The sequence below is a fragment of the Mixophyes fleayi genome, chromosome 3, assembly GCF_038048845.1.
Source record: "Mixophyes fleayi isolate aMixFle1 chromosome 3, aMixFle1.hap1, whole genome shotgun sequence".
Lineage (NCBI taxonomy): Eukaryota > Metazoa > Chordata > Amphibia > Anura > Limnodynastidae > Mixophyes > Mixophyes fleayi.
In genome coordinates, this window is record NC_134404.1 from 242,507,184 (window position 1) to 242,525,259 (window position 18,076).

General features: G+C 42.5%; 1 protein-coding gene across 2 annotated transcripts in view; it reads right to left on the minus strand.

Annotated features, from left to right (window-relative positions):
• The window catches only part of RNASET2 (ribonuclease T2), a 104,889-nt gene that overhangs the window by 36,048 nt on the left and 50,765 nt on the right, over nucleotides 1–18,076 (minus strand). For both annotated transcript variants that reach the window (XM_075203362.1, XM_075203363.1), the window contains exon 8: nucleotides 12,294–12,336. In XM_075203362.1, the coding sequence (XP_075059463.1) occupies nucleotides 12,294–12,336 (43 nt within the window). The remainder of the gene's footprint in view (nucleotides 1–12,293; nucleotides 12,337–18,076) is intronic.

An 18,076-nucleotide genomic window follows, 5' to 3' on the forward strand; every position in this document is an offset into this window, starting at 1 on the left:
TAATATGCATATACTTCAGAATGTCATGAAGAGTGATCAGATAAATTGCAATTAAAGTCCCTCTTTGCCATGACAATGGACTTTATCCCAAAAACAACATTTCCACTGCATTTCAGAACTGCCACAAAAGGACCAGCTGACATCAGGTCAGTGATTCTTTTGTTAACACAGGTGAGAGTGTTGACGGGGACAAGGCTGGAGATCACCCTGTCATGATGATCGAGTTAGAACAACAGACTGGAAGCTTTAAAAGGAGGGTGGTTCTTGAAATCATTGTTCTTCCTCTGTTAACCATAGTTACCTGCAAGGAAACACGTGGAGTAGTCATTGTTTCGCACAAAAAGAACTTCACAGGCAAGGATATTTCTACTAGTAAAATTGCACCTAAATCAATTATTTATCGAATCATCAAGAACTTCAAAGAGAGAGGTTCAATAGTTGTGAAGGCGACTTCAGGGTGGCCATGAACGTCCAGCAAGCGCCAAGACCATCTCCTAAAGATGATTCAGCTCTGAGATCGGGTCACCACCAGAGCAGAACTTGCTAAGGAATGGCAGCAGGCAGGTGTGAGTCCATCTGCACGCACAGTGAGGTGAACACTTTTTGAGGATGGCCTGGTGTCAAGAAGGCCATCAAAGAAGCCACTTCTCTCCAGGAAAAACATCAGGGACAGACTGATATTCTGTAAAAGGTACAGGGATTGGACTGCTGAGGTCTGGGGTAAAGTCATTTTCTCTGATGAATCCCCTTTCAGATTGTTTGGGGCATCTGGAAAAACGCTTGTCCAGAGAAGGAAAGGTGAAAACTGCCATTAGTCCTGTGTCATGCCAACAGTAAAGCATCCTGAGACCATGTGCGGGGTTGCTTCTCAGCCAAAGGAGTGGCCTCACTCACAAATTTTGCCTAAGAACACAGCATGGTACCAAAACATCCCCCAAGAGCAACTTCTCCCAACCATCCAAAAACAGTTTGGTGACGAACAGTGCCTTTTCCAGCATGATGGAGCATCTTGCCATAAGGTCAAAGTGATAACTAAGTGGCTCAGGGATCAAAACATCAAAATTTTGGGTCCATGGCCAGGAAATTCCCCAGACCTTAATCCCATTGAGAAGTTGTGGTCAATCCTCAAGAGGCAAGTGGTCAAACAAAAACCCACGAATTCTGACAAACTCCAAGCATTGATTAGGTAAGAATGGACGGCCGTTAATCAGTATGTGGCCCAGAAGTTTATTGACAGCATGCCAGGGCGAATTGCAGAGGTCTTCAAAATGAAGGACTAACACTGCAAATATTGACTCTTTGCATAAACTCAATGTAATTGTCAATAAAAGCCTTTGACACTTATGAAATGCTTGTAATTTTACTTCAGTATACCATAGCAACATCTGACAAAAAGGTCTAAAAACATTGAATCAACAAACTTTGTAAAAACCAATACTTGTCACTCAAAAAACTTTTGGCCATGACTGTACTGTAGGTTCCAAATACTGCCACTATACTTATGCAAATATACCCAAGTGCATATTTTCCTGTTAACTTATGCATTTTTTCTCCATTTCCACAGATATGGAGAGTCGAGACTTATTTGTCTTCATCTACAGGTGTGTGCAGTATGCTTGAGACAAACATTTTCAAGGATTCAAACATAGTACAGCATTTTTTAAATCAAAATATAACAGACAACAATGTTTCCTTTTCACCCAAATGTGGTTCAATCCTGATTGTGTAAGTGGATGACCTCCTTCTTTGTTTACCTATATGTAAACTGTTTGCATACCTTGTACACAATAGTCACAAGGTCTCTAAAGATACAATGCAGTTGAGCCAGAAAAATAATTTGAAAAACATTGGTCATTGCCTTTCACCTAGTTATAGACACCTCACAAAGAGCACATCACCAGATCCAGTCATACTTGTTACAGAAACAAAGGAATATTTTGTCGCACTTAAACAAAAACTATTAAGTTCACATGCACTAGGTATCACAATATATGACATACCATTTTCTAGCTTCATACATGAGCAATTAGGACATGCATCAGGGGTTCTTACACAGAGACATGGTGACAAATAAAGACTTGAAGCATACACGTTACACGGGCTTAACAAGTATGTCTCACAGTTAATTGAAAAGTCTGCAGAAATTATCCTTGGACAACAATTTTTTTGTATGTTCTACATGCAGTAGAAATATAGATAACTTGTATACAGGCACAAAACATTTCTACTGCCAGGTTTACAAAATGGGAACTCCATTTGCTGGTTCCCTCAAAAATAATTTTGCAAAGAAATGTTCTTAATCCTGCTGCACTTCTGCCACTCCCTGAGGATGATGAGAGTTTCCACTCCCCGAGGGTGGACATTGGGAGTATGCATCATGAATGTTTACAAATTGTTCAACAAAATTATTCTGCAAGGCCAGATCTTGTTGACACCCAATTGGATAACCCCGATTCTACTCTGCAGCAAAAGATCTGACTTGGGTGTTTTACAGTCAGGAAATGCAGTAGTCACTAACAATGAGATATTAGAAGCTAAGAAATTACCATCTCCACACTCAGCACGGATGGCAGAAATGTAAGCATTCACCAGAACCTGACAAACTTGCGAAAGACAAAACTGGAAATATAAATATAATTTAAAAATTTTGGCAGGGCAGGACAATTAGGTGATAGTGGACGTGTCAGAGAGTTGGGATTGAAATAGAATTATTAGAATAATCAATATAGGATACAAAATGGAGATCAGCAGCCATTAATGTATCTATATGATTGAACCTGTTTTTTTTATGAATAAGGTCTTGCAAGACATCAATATGTTTATGTTCTTCATGCTTCTTGAAATGTGCTTATGTAAGGCTGGTACAGGCCATACCGACTTGTACGAGTGAATATTTAGAGACATTCATAAGAGAATTAGTGTCTCCAAACCATAGGACCACATTTTAATATGTTGTGGTCAGTGAGGCATATACTTTGAGTAGAAGTACATGTAATTAAGGAGGATAACATTAGTTATCCAATCAGTGTAAATGCTAACCGAAATGCCCCTCTACGGAAGAGTGTCAGGATTATTGCTTATAAAACATATGTGCAAATGTAGTATCGTTACCTTTTGATCTGATTAGACTCATTGGTCTGTGTACACGAGTTAATAAACTTGACTCTATTCTTCAAATTATCTGAGATTCCCTTCTTTTAAAAACCGCTATGCTACAAGAGTAGATTCTGTAGCTTCTTTGACCCTAGTGAAATCTGTATTGATTCCAAATTCCCAGCCACTGCTTTAGTAGTGGCTATACTATCCAAGACATCCATGAATAAACTACATTTACTGCAGTCTTACTCTGCACTAATTCTCTGATTACACAGGACATTGCAATTAGAAAATTATTTTAATTACCTAATTTTTGCAATTTTACTCATAAATCCCAATGCTTGCCAAAATATTTTTCTCTCTCTCTCTCTCTTTTCATGGCATTATCTTTAGGACTATATGATCCCTCATCCATCCTGCAACATACACCTCTGTCCACAATGCCCCATTACTACTTCACTCAACTCTAGTGAACAGTCATGAACTCTTTTTCTATTTAAATTCAATAACTTTAACAGCCTCACCCTGTCGCCAGAAACTAAAAAATGACACACATCTTACAATCATATTTCCTACCTTTCTTCCTCCCTGCTTCTATTAGCTGGTGATATATCACCTAATCCAGATCCCCCTAACTTCTCCCACACACATATATATATATATATATATATATATATATATATATATATATATATATATATATATATATATATATATATATATATATATATATATATATATATACACATATATACATACACACACTACAGAAATCCAGCAAATCTCAAAACTGTCTCCCCTCTCTTCCAAAGCCCTTTAAATGTGCCCTTTGGAATGCACGCCGTTTGTAACAAACTTACCTCTGTACACGATCTCTTCCTCTCAAACAACCTAAACCTCCTAGAAATAACAGACACGCAATCAGACACTGCCTCACCTGCAGCCCTTTCACATGGTGATCTCCATTTCACCCACACCCCCAGATCAGGAGGCAGACAAGGAGGGGGGGGTTGGACTACTCTCCCCACAGTGCACGTTCACAGTTCTACCAAATGTCTCATCACTCACGTTCACATCTTTTGAAGTACATGCTGTTAGATGACAGCAACACGCATAGAGAACGGGTTACAAATCCTATCGCCTTCTGGTCCACACCAACAATTTCTTGAACACTTCTCTGCGTGGCTCCAACACTTTTTATCCTCTGACATCCCCACCATCATCATGGGTGATTTCAACATCCCTATTTCTAATCCACGTTCCAATGCTGCTTCCAATCTACTCTCTCCAACCTCTTCATTTGACCTCTCCCAATGGATTAAATCCGCTACTCATCAGGATGGCCACTGTCTTGATCTTGTTTTCTCTAGACAATGCTCAGTTTCTGAATTCCTTAACACTCCTTTCCTCCTCTCGGATCATCACTATATTTAATACTCGCTCAACCCCAGTTCTTTACCCTCCCTAGTGTCAAACTCTTCCAAGTCTCCTCACAACTGCAGGAATATCAACTCTATTGATCTTCAACAGTTTCCCACCTCTCTCCAACACCTTCTCTCCCCAATTTCTACACTAGATTCTCCTCCCCTGATCGGGCAGTACCCCATTTTCACCAAACCCTAGCAACTGCCCTTGATGACGTGGCTGCAGCAACATTTCATACTCCGCGTAGACTTCGCTGCCAACCGTGGCACACTAAAGTAACACAAACTCTACAAAAACTCTATTGTAAAGCAGAACGTAACTAGCGTAAATCTAATGATTTCATCACATATACTGGTACCTACCACTCCTCTAGAAATGCCCTGGACACTGCAAAACAAACATGCTTCCAATCTCTAATCTATACTCAGGCTTCTAACGCCAAACGCCTTTTTAACACATTTAAATCTCTTCTAAATCCTCCCGCCCAAAATTCTCCAACTACCATCCGTGCCCAGGAACTTGTTTCCTATTTCAAGGACAAAATAGATAAAATCAGACTTGAAATGGTATCTCCCTCGACAAGCAATCAGCTCAAGTCCTTTGTAGCACCCTCCAACACTCTCTCTTCATTTGATCTTACAAATGAAGTGGAAGTTTCAACTCTGTTCTCATCTTCCTACTCTACCTCCTGTCCTCTTGATCCCATTCCCTCACAAATTGGTAGGTCCCTGTCTCCTGTGCTCATTCCCCCTATAACTAAAATCTGCAATTTCTCTCTCTCTCTACTGGTTTTTTTCGATTACTATTCAAGCATGCAGTGATTACTCCCATTTAAAAAAAAAAAAAAAATTCAGACCCAAACTCTCTCGCAAATTACCACCCCATCTCTCAGCTCCCATGCCCCTCCAAACTGCTCGAGAGAATTGCCTACACTCGCATCACACACTTTCTTACAGCAAACAACCTATTGGATACTCTTCAGTCAGGCTTTCGCTCTCAACACTCCAGAGACCGTGCTGACCAAGGTTGTCAATGATTTGATCACAGCAAACAGTAAAAACCATTACTCTCTTCTAATTCTCCTGGATCTCTCTGCTGCATTTGACACCGTTGACCACACTCATCATACAAACGCTACAATCCCTTGGTCTTGAAGGCACTGTCCTATCCTGGTTCTCATCCTACCTATCTAATCGCTCTTTCAGTGTTAATTTCTCTGGATCCACCTCTGCTCCGCTTCCTTTATCAGTTGGAGTACCACAAGGCTCAGTCCTAGGTCCTCCGCTATTCTCTATCTACACCACTTCTCTTGGAAAACTAATAAGCTCCTTTGGATTTCAGTATCATCTCTATGCGGATGATACACAAATCTATTTATCCTCTCCTGATCTTTCACCATCTGTGTTGTCTCACGTTACTGACTGTCTTTCTGCCTTTTCATCTTGGATGTCTTCTCGCCAACTCAAACTCAATCTTTCTGAATTAAAAACTGAATTAATAATACTCCCACCCAAAAACAGAAGCTTCCTGCCTGACATTTCTATTTCTGTTGATAACCTGACCATAAATCCCACCACGCAAGCTCGCTGCCTAGGTGTTATCCTTGACTCACAACTATCATTTATTTCCCACATCATCTCCATATCTAAATCCTGTTACATACATCTAAAGAATATTTCCAGAATACGCACATATCTCACACAAGACACCGCAAAAACCTTAATTCATGCACTCATCATCTCCCGCATCGACTATTGCAATTCCCTCCTTACTGGTCTTCCCAAAGTCAGACTTGAACCCCTACAATCTATTATGCACGCAGCAGCTAGATTGATTTTCCTTGCAAAACGTTTTTGCTCTGCTGAACCACTCTGTCAGTCTCTACATTGGTTGCCTGTATTTCAACGAATCCAATATAAAATTCTTCTAACATACAAGGCCGTCAACAAAATTGCACTGACATAGATTTCCTCACTTGTCTCAAAATATCTCCCTACTCAACACCTTCGTTCTACACAAGATCTGCATCTCTCTTCCACGCTCATCACATCCTCCCATTCCCGGCTACAGGACTTTTTTCGGGCTGCACCCACTTTGTTGAATTCCCTCCCTCGCACAGTAAGACTTTCCTCTAGTCTCCAAACCGTCAAGCGTTCTCTGAACCCCACATCTTCAGACAAGCTTATGATATTCCTAAACCAACATCTTAATCTCCCCTTTTACCACCCTCTACACAGCTAACACAAGACAACAACCCTCTGACCAACATTGGTACACACACAGCCCACTCAGTACTTTTATCTTTGCATTCTAGCTGGTCCAGTGTGCAATATGATGTAGCACATGTCCTTGTATTTCAAACTCCCATTGTCCTATAGATTGTAAGCTTGCGGAGCAGGGTTCTCTTACCTCTCTGTCTGTATGCATTACCCAGTATTGTTTTATTAATGTTTGTTCCCAATTGTAAAGCGCTACGGAATTTGCTGGTGCTATATAAATAAATGATGATGATTTATAGTACAGCGAGACAGGTGCAGGAAGCCCGAGTACACTTGGATTGGGGACTGATTTTTAGAGTGGTGGATGTGGGTATTTTGGATGGATTACCTGCAAATGATGTATTCGGAAATAAGTTAGGACAAGGATTGGTGACCAATTTTATAAAAGCCATTACCCAGAGTCAGACACGTAGGAACCAGTGTTCCACAGTTCCAACAACGCCAAAAAGAATCATACTGGGATCTCGCAGAGGAAATAGCTCAGGATGTGACAACTGCTCTGGGATAAGACCTGTCATTGGTGAGTGATCCAAGAACCTCATCTTTACGGACTGTGAATGACTTGGGGGAGGCTGATCGGGAAGAGTTTAGGCCAGTGGTTCCCAAACTTTTGCAGTTCGCGGCACCCTTAGAGTCTGCATAATTTTTTTAAGGCACCCCTCCAAAATAATTACCGAGCAGTCCTGTTTTAGAAGTAGTTGGGTCAAAAAATTGTATGTAAGTATTTAGGTCAGGACAGAAATGCTTATTTAGTTGTATGCAAAAATGCCCCCTCTGCATCCAGACACTCTGCCCTCTCTCACGCTGCCCCCTCTCACGCTGTCCCCCCTCCTCTGCCCTGTCACGCTGTCCCCCTCCACTGCCCCTCACACGCTGTCCTCCTCCTCTGTCACGCTGTCCCAGCTCATCGGCCACGCTGTCCCCCTCCTCTGCCCTCTGTCACGCTGTCCCAGCTCCTCTGCCACGCTGTCCCAGCTCCTCTGCCACGCTGTCCCAGCTCCTCTGCCCTCTCACGCTGTCCCAGCTCCTCTGCCCTCTCTCACGCTGTCCCAGCTCCTCTGCCCTCTCTCACGCTGTCCCAGCTCCTCTGCCCTCTCTCACGCTGTCCCAGCTCCTCTGTCCTCTCTCACGCTGTCCCAGCTCCTCTGCCCTCTCTCACGCTGTCCCAGCTCCTCTGCCCTCTCTCACGCTGTCCCAGCTCCTCTGCCCTCTCTCACGCTGTCCCCCTCCTTTGCCCTCTGTCAAGCTGTCCCAGCTCCTCTGCCCTCTGTCACGCTGTCCCAGCTACTCTGTGCCCCTCCTGTCACGCTGTCCCTCTCCTCTGTCCCCTTCCTGTCACGCTGTCCCGCTCCCGTCACGCTGTCCCTTCTCCTCTGTCCCTCTCCTGTCACGCTGTCACTCTCCTCTGTCCCCCTCCTGTCACGCTGTCACTCTCCTCTGCCCCCCTCCTGTCACGCTGTCACTCTCCTCTGCCCCCCTCCTGTCACACTGCCACTCTCCTCTGCCCCCCTCCTGTCACGCTGTCCTTCTCCTCTGTCCCTCTCCTCTGTCCCTCTCCTGTAGCTCTCCTCTGTCCCCCTCCTGTCACGCTGCCCCTCTCCACTGCCCTCTCTCACTTTGCCCCTCTGCCGCGCGCCAGCCATAAAAAAAACAAACACTTACCAATCCGCACAGCGCTGGGACCCAGCATCATCCTCTCTCACGCAGCAGCTGTCACTGATATGACAGCTGCGTGAGAGAGGAGGATGCTGGGTCCTGGCGCCGCGCGGATTGGTAAGTGTTTGTTTGGTTTTTTTATGGCTGGCGCGCGGCACCCCTGAGACAGCGCCGCGGCACCCCTGGGAGCCGCGGCGCACAGTTTGAGAACCGCTGGTTTAGGCAGTTACAATGGGCAGACAAATGCTTAGTGAAACTCTGTAGTGCAGTAGAGACAGTGCCGTAGAGACAGATTGGCTTGCGGTTGGAAAAAGTGGAGATGTTGCCTACAGCAACCAGATTATCGTTATTTATTTAGTACATTCTACAAAATGACAGCTAGAATCAGATTGCTTGCTATAGGCAACATCTCCACTTTTTCCAACCTGCAGCTTGATAATTTTACCCCACAGTGTCGGAAAATGAAAGAATGGTTGCATTGCAGCCTACCAAAGACCCGGGACTGCCTCAAATTGGTTGTTTCCCAGCTCTTTCAAGCCCAACTCTTGTCATTAGCTCATGACATTCTTGCAGCAGGGTATTTTGAGACCAAAAAACCCTGCCCTATTTCATAAAAAAAAACAAAAAAAAAAAACTTTTTTTGGGCCAGGGAATCTCAGGATATCCAAATTACATTGATATATACCGAGAATCCTGTGATTCTTGCCAACAGGTAGGGGATGCCCCGAAATAGAGCTCCCTTAAATTACCCATATTTGGAGAGCCAATTCAGAGGGCCATTGATATAGCAGGGTCACTAAAAATCTCCAGTCGGTCTGGTAAAAGATTTATCCCGGCCCTGGTAGATTTTATCAGTAGACACTTTCAAGTTTATTCAGAGCCTATGTACCATCTGAAGGCAAGGATTTGGAAATGGCCCTGTCATAGCTCCTGTTTGTATACAGCGAGATGTCCACCGGATATTCTCCCTTTAATCCATTATACTGGAAGAATGTAAGGGGACCCCTAGACTAAGTGAAGGAGAGTGGAGAGGGAAACTTTCATGTCACTGAGCAAACCATACTACAGTATATTGAACAGCTGCAGGAAAGGATGAAACAATTGATGGACTTGTCCCAATAAGACCTACAGAATGCTCAGCACAGAAAAAAGTGGCGGTACCACCTTAAGTCTCGAGATAGAGAATGGACCCAAGGTTGGAAAGTTGTGGTAAATTACAAGCTGCAATAAAATATGATACCTATTACCCCTGGCGCTGCAAACAATATTCAAATCATACACATTACAGTAATATGAGTCCCAAAAGAGTCCACATTAAAAAGTAAAATTTTCTTGCAAATGTCCTTTTTTCACTTTCCACACAGATAGAACTATTCCCAATATGTTAGTTCTCAGAGTAAACTGAGTGTATCAAGATGATGTGCTGTGGATTCCTCCAGATCACTGCAGGCTTCCAGCGTTAGTATTACACATCAAATCACAGTGGGGGACAGAAAATCAGATTTCCAACATATTGGAAATACTTCTATCTGTGTGGAAATTGAAAAAAGGACATTTGCGAGAAAATTTTACTTTTTAATGTGGACTCTTTTGGGACTCATATTACCGTAATGTGTATGATTTGAGTATTATTTGCATCACCAAGGGTAATAGGTATCATATTTTATTGCATATTTGTTATTTGAAGGATTGTAAACAAGTGACAATCCAGATACCTCTCCGGGGCAGCAGCATTATGGAGCGCTCAGGTGTTAATCACTTTTTTTGGTTGTAAATTACAAGCTATTAGGCTTTAACCTTACATGGTCTTTAGATGTTCCAGCCCTGCCAACTATGTGGTAGCTTTGGATAAAAGTGAAAAGCATGTAAGAACTTTTGACATTAATCGCTTAAAAGCCTATGTGGAAAGGCAAGAGGGAGCCCTGCTGGTGTGCAGTTCACCCAGAGGTTACTCTGAGCTAGTCCCCTTTCTTTATCTGTCAGAAGTGGTAAAGCAAGATAAGGGGGTAGAAGCAGTCCAGAATGGGGAACAGCTAAACTTACCACGGCAATAAAGATATTGGGGAGGTGCTGGGGAACCAAAAGCACCACTTGTATGCCCAGGCTCACTCATCTAGACACTCACCATGTAAACACTGAAGTTACGCGACCCATATGGCAAGTGACATACAGGATGACTCCTTGGGGTAAATGCATTAACTTGCAGTTTTTGCAAGTCGCCAATATTTGGCAACTTTGCAATGGGGAATTTAAAGCGGCAATAGTTTTAAAGGCAAGGGGTGTTCTAGTTCAGGAAGAGCCTGTTTTTTATGGAAGTTGTGCATAAATTCCAGGATCATTACCTTTGGAAACCGCTTAGTAGAGGAGTCCACAACAGCTTGGTCAGGTCATTATAACAGTGCATTCTGAGTTACAACAGTTTGGCAGGAGCAGCAAAACGCCCAGCCTACTGGTGTTCCACTGCTGTGATTACCATAGCAACTGTATCAGGATCAGAGGTACGAAGCAGCTTGGCCACAGATTTCCATAAATCTTGACCAGAGATTGGAGATAGGGGAGTATATTTACTAAACTGCGAGTTTGAAAAAGTGGAGATGTTGCCTATAACAACTAAATCAGATTCTAGTTATTTATTTAGTACACAATGACAGCTAGAATCTGATTGGTTGCTATAATCAACATTTCCGCATTTTCAAATACGAAGATTAGTAAATATATCCCAGGGTATTACTACAGTATAGCTGCATAGACATTTGGTTTTCCCAGCAACTGCCTCAGCATCCAATTTGGTCCAGCGCAACTTCTACAGCAACAGGCCAAACGTACAACACAATCTCAACTCACTAGTGCACTGGTTGCCCCAGCAACTGCCTCATGACCAATTTACAGCTACAGCTTGGCGTGGCTAAGCTATAATAGCGCAACATAATAGTGGGCAGTAACTACATAGAAATTAGGATGCTGTACGTGTTCTAGGACCTACTGTTTGCTATAGTGTTATTCCATACATAGTGAGCAATTATATAGAAGTTTGTCATTCTGTAATAAAGATACCATTGTATCCTTATACTTTCCTTGCCTGTGTGATCAGTGAACCCCTAGGTACCAGGACTACTTCCAACTCTAGCATTCCGGTATCCTGACAGCATCAATGAATGAAATTAGCCCAGATAAAGTCAGTGCTATACATTACAGCAAAGAAATATCTTCTGGAAGAAATGTGTCAGGTCACCATGTATAGTGCGCATGTGACTTCTTGTATATTTATGCGAGTATACTATTGGGAATTCATGTTATTTTTGCAAAGTGTAATAATAAATGGTTATTAAAAATGTAAATCATGTGTAATCTTCATTTATTTAGTCTGTATGTGAATTAGGTGAAGCATATGTATTCAGAAATTATTATTTTAGTGTATACTGTATGTTGAGGCCTCCAGTAAAATGTAAAGATAAGGTTACGATGCTCAAATTCTTCTATTTGGTTCACTTGTCATAACCCTTCGTACTCAGTCTTGAAGACAAAAGCAACAGTAAAGGAGCAGACAATAATTAAAAGAAACATTTAAATGTACTGTGTTTTCTTAAGCTATTAAGTGCATACTTTTTATGCGATTAATCCCTTTAAAAACAAGGTGCTAAATCTGTAAATCCTCAAGCTGGGCAGCTTCAGGGAGTTGGGAGACAAAAGGCCACTACCAGATCTCTAGAACAAATTAAGAATGTTTAAAACCCATTCAATTAACAAATTACTATTAGTTATATTAGAAACTACAACAAAATATGTAACATATGCCTTCATATGAAATGAAGCTTATAAATCCATGTTAGCATTTACCTGGTATGTTTTTGATGGTTTGATTCCAGACTTTACAAGAACACTGAAAGAGAAAACATATATAAATATATAATTGCTATTACATGTGTTACAAACAAACAGGCAATTCTCACAAGAAAAAATGTTTTGCAATGCACTTAGTCCAGTGACTGCTATGCAAGAACCTCATATGTACACGGGAGGACTTTTCCACTTGCTTAAAGTATATATGAGAAGATATTTAATTATTAGCTAGGTTACAGATGGATACAGCTATAAATTGTGCTAGCTGTCTAATGATTGTGGAGCTGGATGATCCTGTGCTTAAAGTAGTACATTAACAGAGAATAAATGCTATGATACAGAGGATATCAGATACCCTTAAATAACATTTGCAGGCCCAATTAGGGGCTTTTACTACACAGTATTCTGTGATTAATTATTTAGAAATAATACCTGAAGACTGCTCTTTGATTTCAACATTCTATTTGCCCACAATGTCACACTCAAAACTGCAGCCTTAAGAAAAAATGCTTTCAGTGTCAGCTAATTTCATTGTTAACTGGGAGTGCTCACTCAATAAGTCAACGGAAAAGTCTAAAGTCTGATAAAAATCCTGTGGGACAAATTTTTCTCCTGCACAATACCAATGTCCAAAATAAAAAAAATATTTAAAAAATGAACAAAAGAATGCTACAGTGCTAGATGATACCTTTAAATCACAATATGATGCATCTCAAAGCAATGTGGTTAATTTGCACTTGCCCACCCTTACTGTACTTACCTTTTCAAGGTGGATCAGGGACATTCAAGTGCAAGTAAATGTTTAAAACTATGTTTGTTAGTTTTAGTACTACTGCATTGTATACAACAGTGGTGCAATCTTCATGTGCAAAGCATATATCCTCTGGAGAGAAAATGATTGTGTTAGGATTTTCACACAACCCTATAGAGCTGTTATGTAGTACACTTATGCATACTTATATGAGTGTCTGGTGAACTCATTTTTAGCATATAAAAGCTTTGACTTGACCCTGCAAAGTCAGAATGCTATCTACTTGATTGTGTTCCTTATTGATATCTGGTCAGTCTATTTAGTTTCAACCTCACAAATCACAATAGGCTGCCAGTATAAGGTACGTTCTACTCAAAACACTGGTATAAATTGTGCGCATGACCAGCAAGAAACTATACACAAGGCACAATTTTACATTATGCAAATGGACAAAGTGAAACTCTAAATCAGGCTTACAGTTTGTATGTAAGAGCAGCATATTTGAGTGAATGCAGTGCGCCACAAATATTAGAGCTCATTTAGAGTTGGACATACATCAATTTTATTTGTAGGATGCACATTTTCATACTGTATGTGTGCACCAGAAATTTGTATGCATACATCCAAATTTACATAATTTTGTAACACTGAATTGAGTTTGCCTACACCTGGAGAAACATAATGGGAGCAGCAAGTGTAAGGTTGGGTACACACTACAGATTTTTCAACCGATTATCGGGCCAAATCAGAGAGACTTTCTTTTAAGTTAATGGTAAAATCGCTAATGATATCGCAATTAGAAATTTACTCCCAATGCGATAATTATGTGAACACTCCCGTACTGTACATAACTTAGGCTGGGTACACAGTACAGAGTTGACACACTCCGCATTTTGTGCAGAGACTGGACCAGTTCAGTTCACTCATGAACTGTTTCCCTTGATTGGTTAGGACCTCACTAGGAAAACCTACTCTGCTAAATACTCCTAGCAGCACATCCGCTACCTTTTCTGCAGTGATGGAAGACAGAGCTACAGCCTCTGGATACCGGGTAGCGTAGTCAACCACGGTGAGGATGTACCTCTTCCCAGATTGACAGGGCACAGGCAGGGGACCTACTATGTCCACAGCCATTGGCTCTCCAACTATTGGCAAGGACCTGAGGGGACGACGAGCACTGGGGTGCCCAAGATGCTGATACACATCACAGGACTTACAGTAGGCCCGGACGTCTTCCGACATTCCAGGCCAGAAAAAGTTCTGTGTCAGGCGCTTCAGTGTTCGGTCTCTTCCCTAGTGTCCCACCATAGGGATTTCATGGGCAACTGACATCAACTGCGTGTGAAAGCCCTGTGGTACCACCAGTTGAACTTGTTCCCGGACTGGTCTATCCCCATCTACCTTCATGGCTACACAGTACAACACTCCTTTACACGAGGTAACACTCCATACCTCCATCGCTGGAACGCTGTCGCCAGCCTGGCGCCTCATGTCTTCCAGTGGGGGATCAGAGAGCTGAGCTGCCCTGAACTCTTCCCTGTGGCCCTCACTATCGTCTAAGTCAGGATACACTGATGGGGTTCCTTGGCTCAGTCAAAGGGGTATCACTGTGGTCAGCTAAACTCACCGCTGGAGCAGGCATACTGCTAGGGACAAGAGCATCACTAGGCACCACCACAAGATCAGGCTGGCAAGAGACAACATCCTCTGCGTTTTTAGGGGACAGAAGCAAAGGGCTGGCTGTTTCCTGAAGAAATAGCAGATGTGGTATTTTCCTCTGGGCTGGGTTGTGCAGGTGTAGATCCTGAAGACTGTAGTTTGGCAGCTTGGCTCCGGGTAATAGAGTTGAGAAATTAGGTCACAATTCTTCCCCCAGCATCGTTGTCCAAGATCACATCAGTTGGGAGGCCATCCATAACAGCAACATCTCGCAACTCTCGGCCATCTACCCAGTCCAGATACACCCTTGCTACAGGCACTTCCTTCTCCAGTCCATCTGCCACAGTAACTTTGGCAATGTGACCCTGAATTACTGCAGCAGGATCAATAAGATGGGGGCTCACTACAGTTATGGATGCCCCAGAGTCTCTCAGTCCTTCTCCCTGCAGGGGTCCCATATGGACCGGATGCAGGTTCCCCCACATGTTTTTGGAGGGCTCTTTTAGACAAACAAGTGACTCTCCGCTGAGTCACCTTCAGACGCTCCACACTCCGATGGGCTGGGAGGGGTGGAAACAGTCTCTAATGGCTCACCTTCACCAGTTAAGCAAGTCAGCTGGGCCCCAGGACTCTGATTAGGGACACAAGTCTAGGGTGCTGGGGCTGTAGGACATTCCCTTCAGCAGGCGACTGGTTTTCCCACAGTTGTAGCACTTCCTCTCCAGCCTAGTGTGACGATTATGTAGTATATCTAATGACTGTTATTTTCTGTTGAATTCATGTTTGACAATGTGACTATTTTATGTAACCTTGCAATGTAATCACAATGTGTGCTTTGCTAGATGACACGAGTTTGAATTTATGCAAGTGTCATTAATCTGTTGAAAATAGCCAGACCAGGGAGAGATAGGCATCTGAGGAGTTTGAAGCCCCAAAGTTGCAAACCATCTAGCCAAGCAGAATGATCAAAGGTGGGAAATAAAGTCCTATGAACATTCCAGAGCTCAGGACATCCCTATCTCACTTTGAAAGCCCTGTGACATTTGGGAGATAGATCAGTACTTATTGACAGCTAAACCTTTGAGCGTTATGTGGAGAAAAGGTTTAAAATCTTCTGCCTTAGACAATAACGTGTGCATTTTCACGAGGGTGTCTATCAAGACCGAAATAAGAAATGTCTATCTTCTTTGCTTGGCACAGTATCTCAAGGTCTGCCTTGGACATTTTACTGTACAGACATTCTGTGCTTTCTCATGGCTGCAGTAATTACGCTCCTAAATAACTCGGCTCTCCTGATTGGTGCACGAAATGCCACCTGGTGTTATCCCATCGCTTGCCACCAGAAATCTGTGACAGGATGGACCGCCTATGTCACCCTGTCTGTTGCTGGGAACCGGCTGGGCTTACTGTGCCACCGCTCCCTTTCTATATCCCAAATGCGCCCTCTAACTGCAGTAGGAGGGGCTTGCAAATGCTGCCACCACTTGAATCCTTACCAGCATCCAGAACCGGGTTCCTTCTGGGTAACGGTCGCTGCTAGTGTACCTCTTTGCTGGTGTACCTGGGCTGATACCCCTGACCTCTTACTATGGATCAGGGGTGCTGTGGATGGATCCCCCCGGTCTATCAAACTAGCCAGAGCTGCTGGGTAGCGGGCAGAGTGGTGGTACCGGAAACCTGGATACAAACCAAACAACAGCCATGAACGGAGTAGATTTGGGTTTAATCTGTAGGTCACAGGAATTTCAGTATGGAGAAGTTTTCAAGCAGGTCTTTGAAGCAAAAGATGGTTTATTAGCTCAAGTAGTCCCAACAAGGACTGTTCACACGCTAGTCTGTGGTACTAGCAATCTTTCCAGAAGTATAGATGGTACAAGAGTGATACATTTCAGTGTACAAGTGCTCTCTTTTTATAGAGTTTTGGACACAGCCTCACAGGGTAAGCCAGTCCCCTGAGTCTGAGATATTTTTAGCATCAGGATGCAATATGTGTGTCCCCAAACAGAGATTTAAATGCAATTCATACTAAATGAAATTTACACTTATCTGTGATATCCTAAAACTTGCAGTGATTTACTGCATCCTGTTTTAGACACAGAGGAAATCTAACAGCAAGTCTAATTAAACCTCCCTGTGCCTTCAAGTGTGTTGGACACGCACACATCAAAAGGTCTAATTAACAGGAGATTAACATGGGTCCTTTCTTCAGACAGTTGTAGAATACTCCACTCTATTGCTAACTTGGGAGTTCCCATAGAAGAGCTACAAAACTCCAAACAAGTCATTTCTCTACATAACACATCCCAATGTAACACAATAAATGCATATGCAATTATACATTGGTGCCTGCACCTGATTGAAATACATTTCTACATGATCCAGCCACAAATGAGTTATTTAAAAAGTGATTCAGCCACAACATCCATTATAGAATGTGATGCACAAAATGAAGGTTGCCCAATCACTTTTATTAAGTAACAGCAGGTGCTGAAAAGGGAAGGGTTATCTATAAAAGAAAAACCAAAAAATTGAACACAGCCAGTAAAAAAAAAAAAAAAAAGACTGCCTTATATTTGTAAGTGAAATGCATAAAATAAAATCATATGTTATAATTACACACATTTTCAAATACCACCTAACAGTTCACTGCACTTCTGCTAATTAGGGCAGTCCTAACTCTACGCAATGAGGGTGCCCATAATGTATCACATATTCAAGTGTTTCTAAATCTAGAGCCAACTTACCAGGTGATACCCCAAAAGCCTCCAAAAAAGCACTAAAAGGACCATCACTCCATTTCAGCCAATAATCCTACATGTCTCAAAAAAGTGCAACAAAGGCTTCTTGTGGAATCTTTTCTTTACTGGCTGACAGCATGATGCTGGGGGATTTTTGTGTATATATTACAGTGTATTCAATTACCCTATTTGCTGGCGTATAAGACTACTTTTTTGCCCTGAAAAACATACCTCCAAGTGGGGGGGTCCTCTTATACACCGGGTCCAGTATCGCGCGGTATCCAGTGCGGCCGCGGCAGGTCATCAGCGTGGCTGCGGCGAGCATCAGCAGCGATACAGGGGTGCCAGCCTTTTTGGCGTGACCGGCCCGTTCTGCTGACAGGGAGGGCAGACAGGGAGCAGGGACCAATCCAATCAGGCTTTGTAAACAGCCAACAGCCAACCACAGTACTGCACCATTGTACAGCACAATACAGCATAGAAAATGTCCAGCAGTCAAACCCCTATCAACCCTATCATGGCACCAGCAAAAAGAAAGAAATATGATGCAAGTTTTAAACTTAAAGTTGTAAACTTTGCCATGGAATATAATAATTGTGCTGCTGCAAGACAATATGGAGTAACAGAAATGA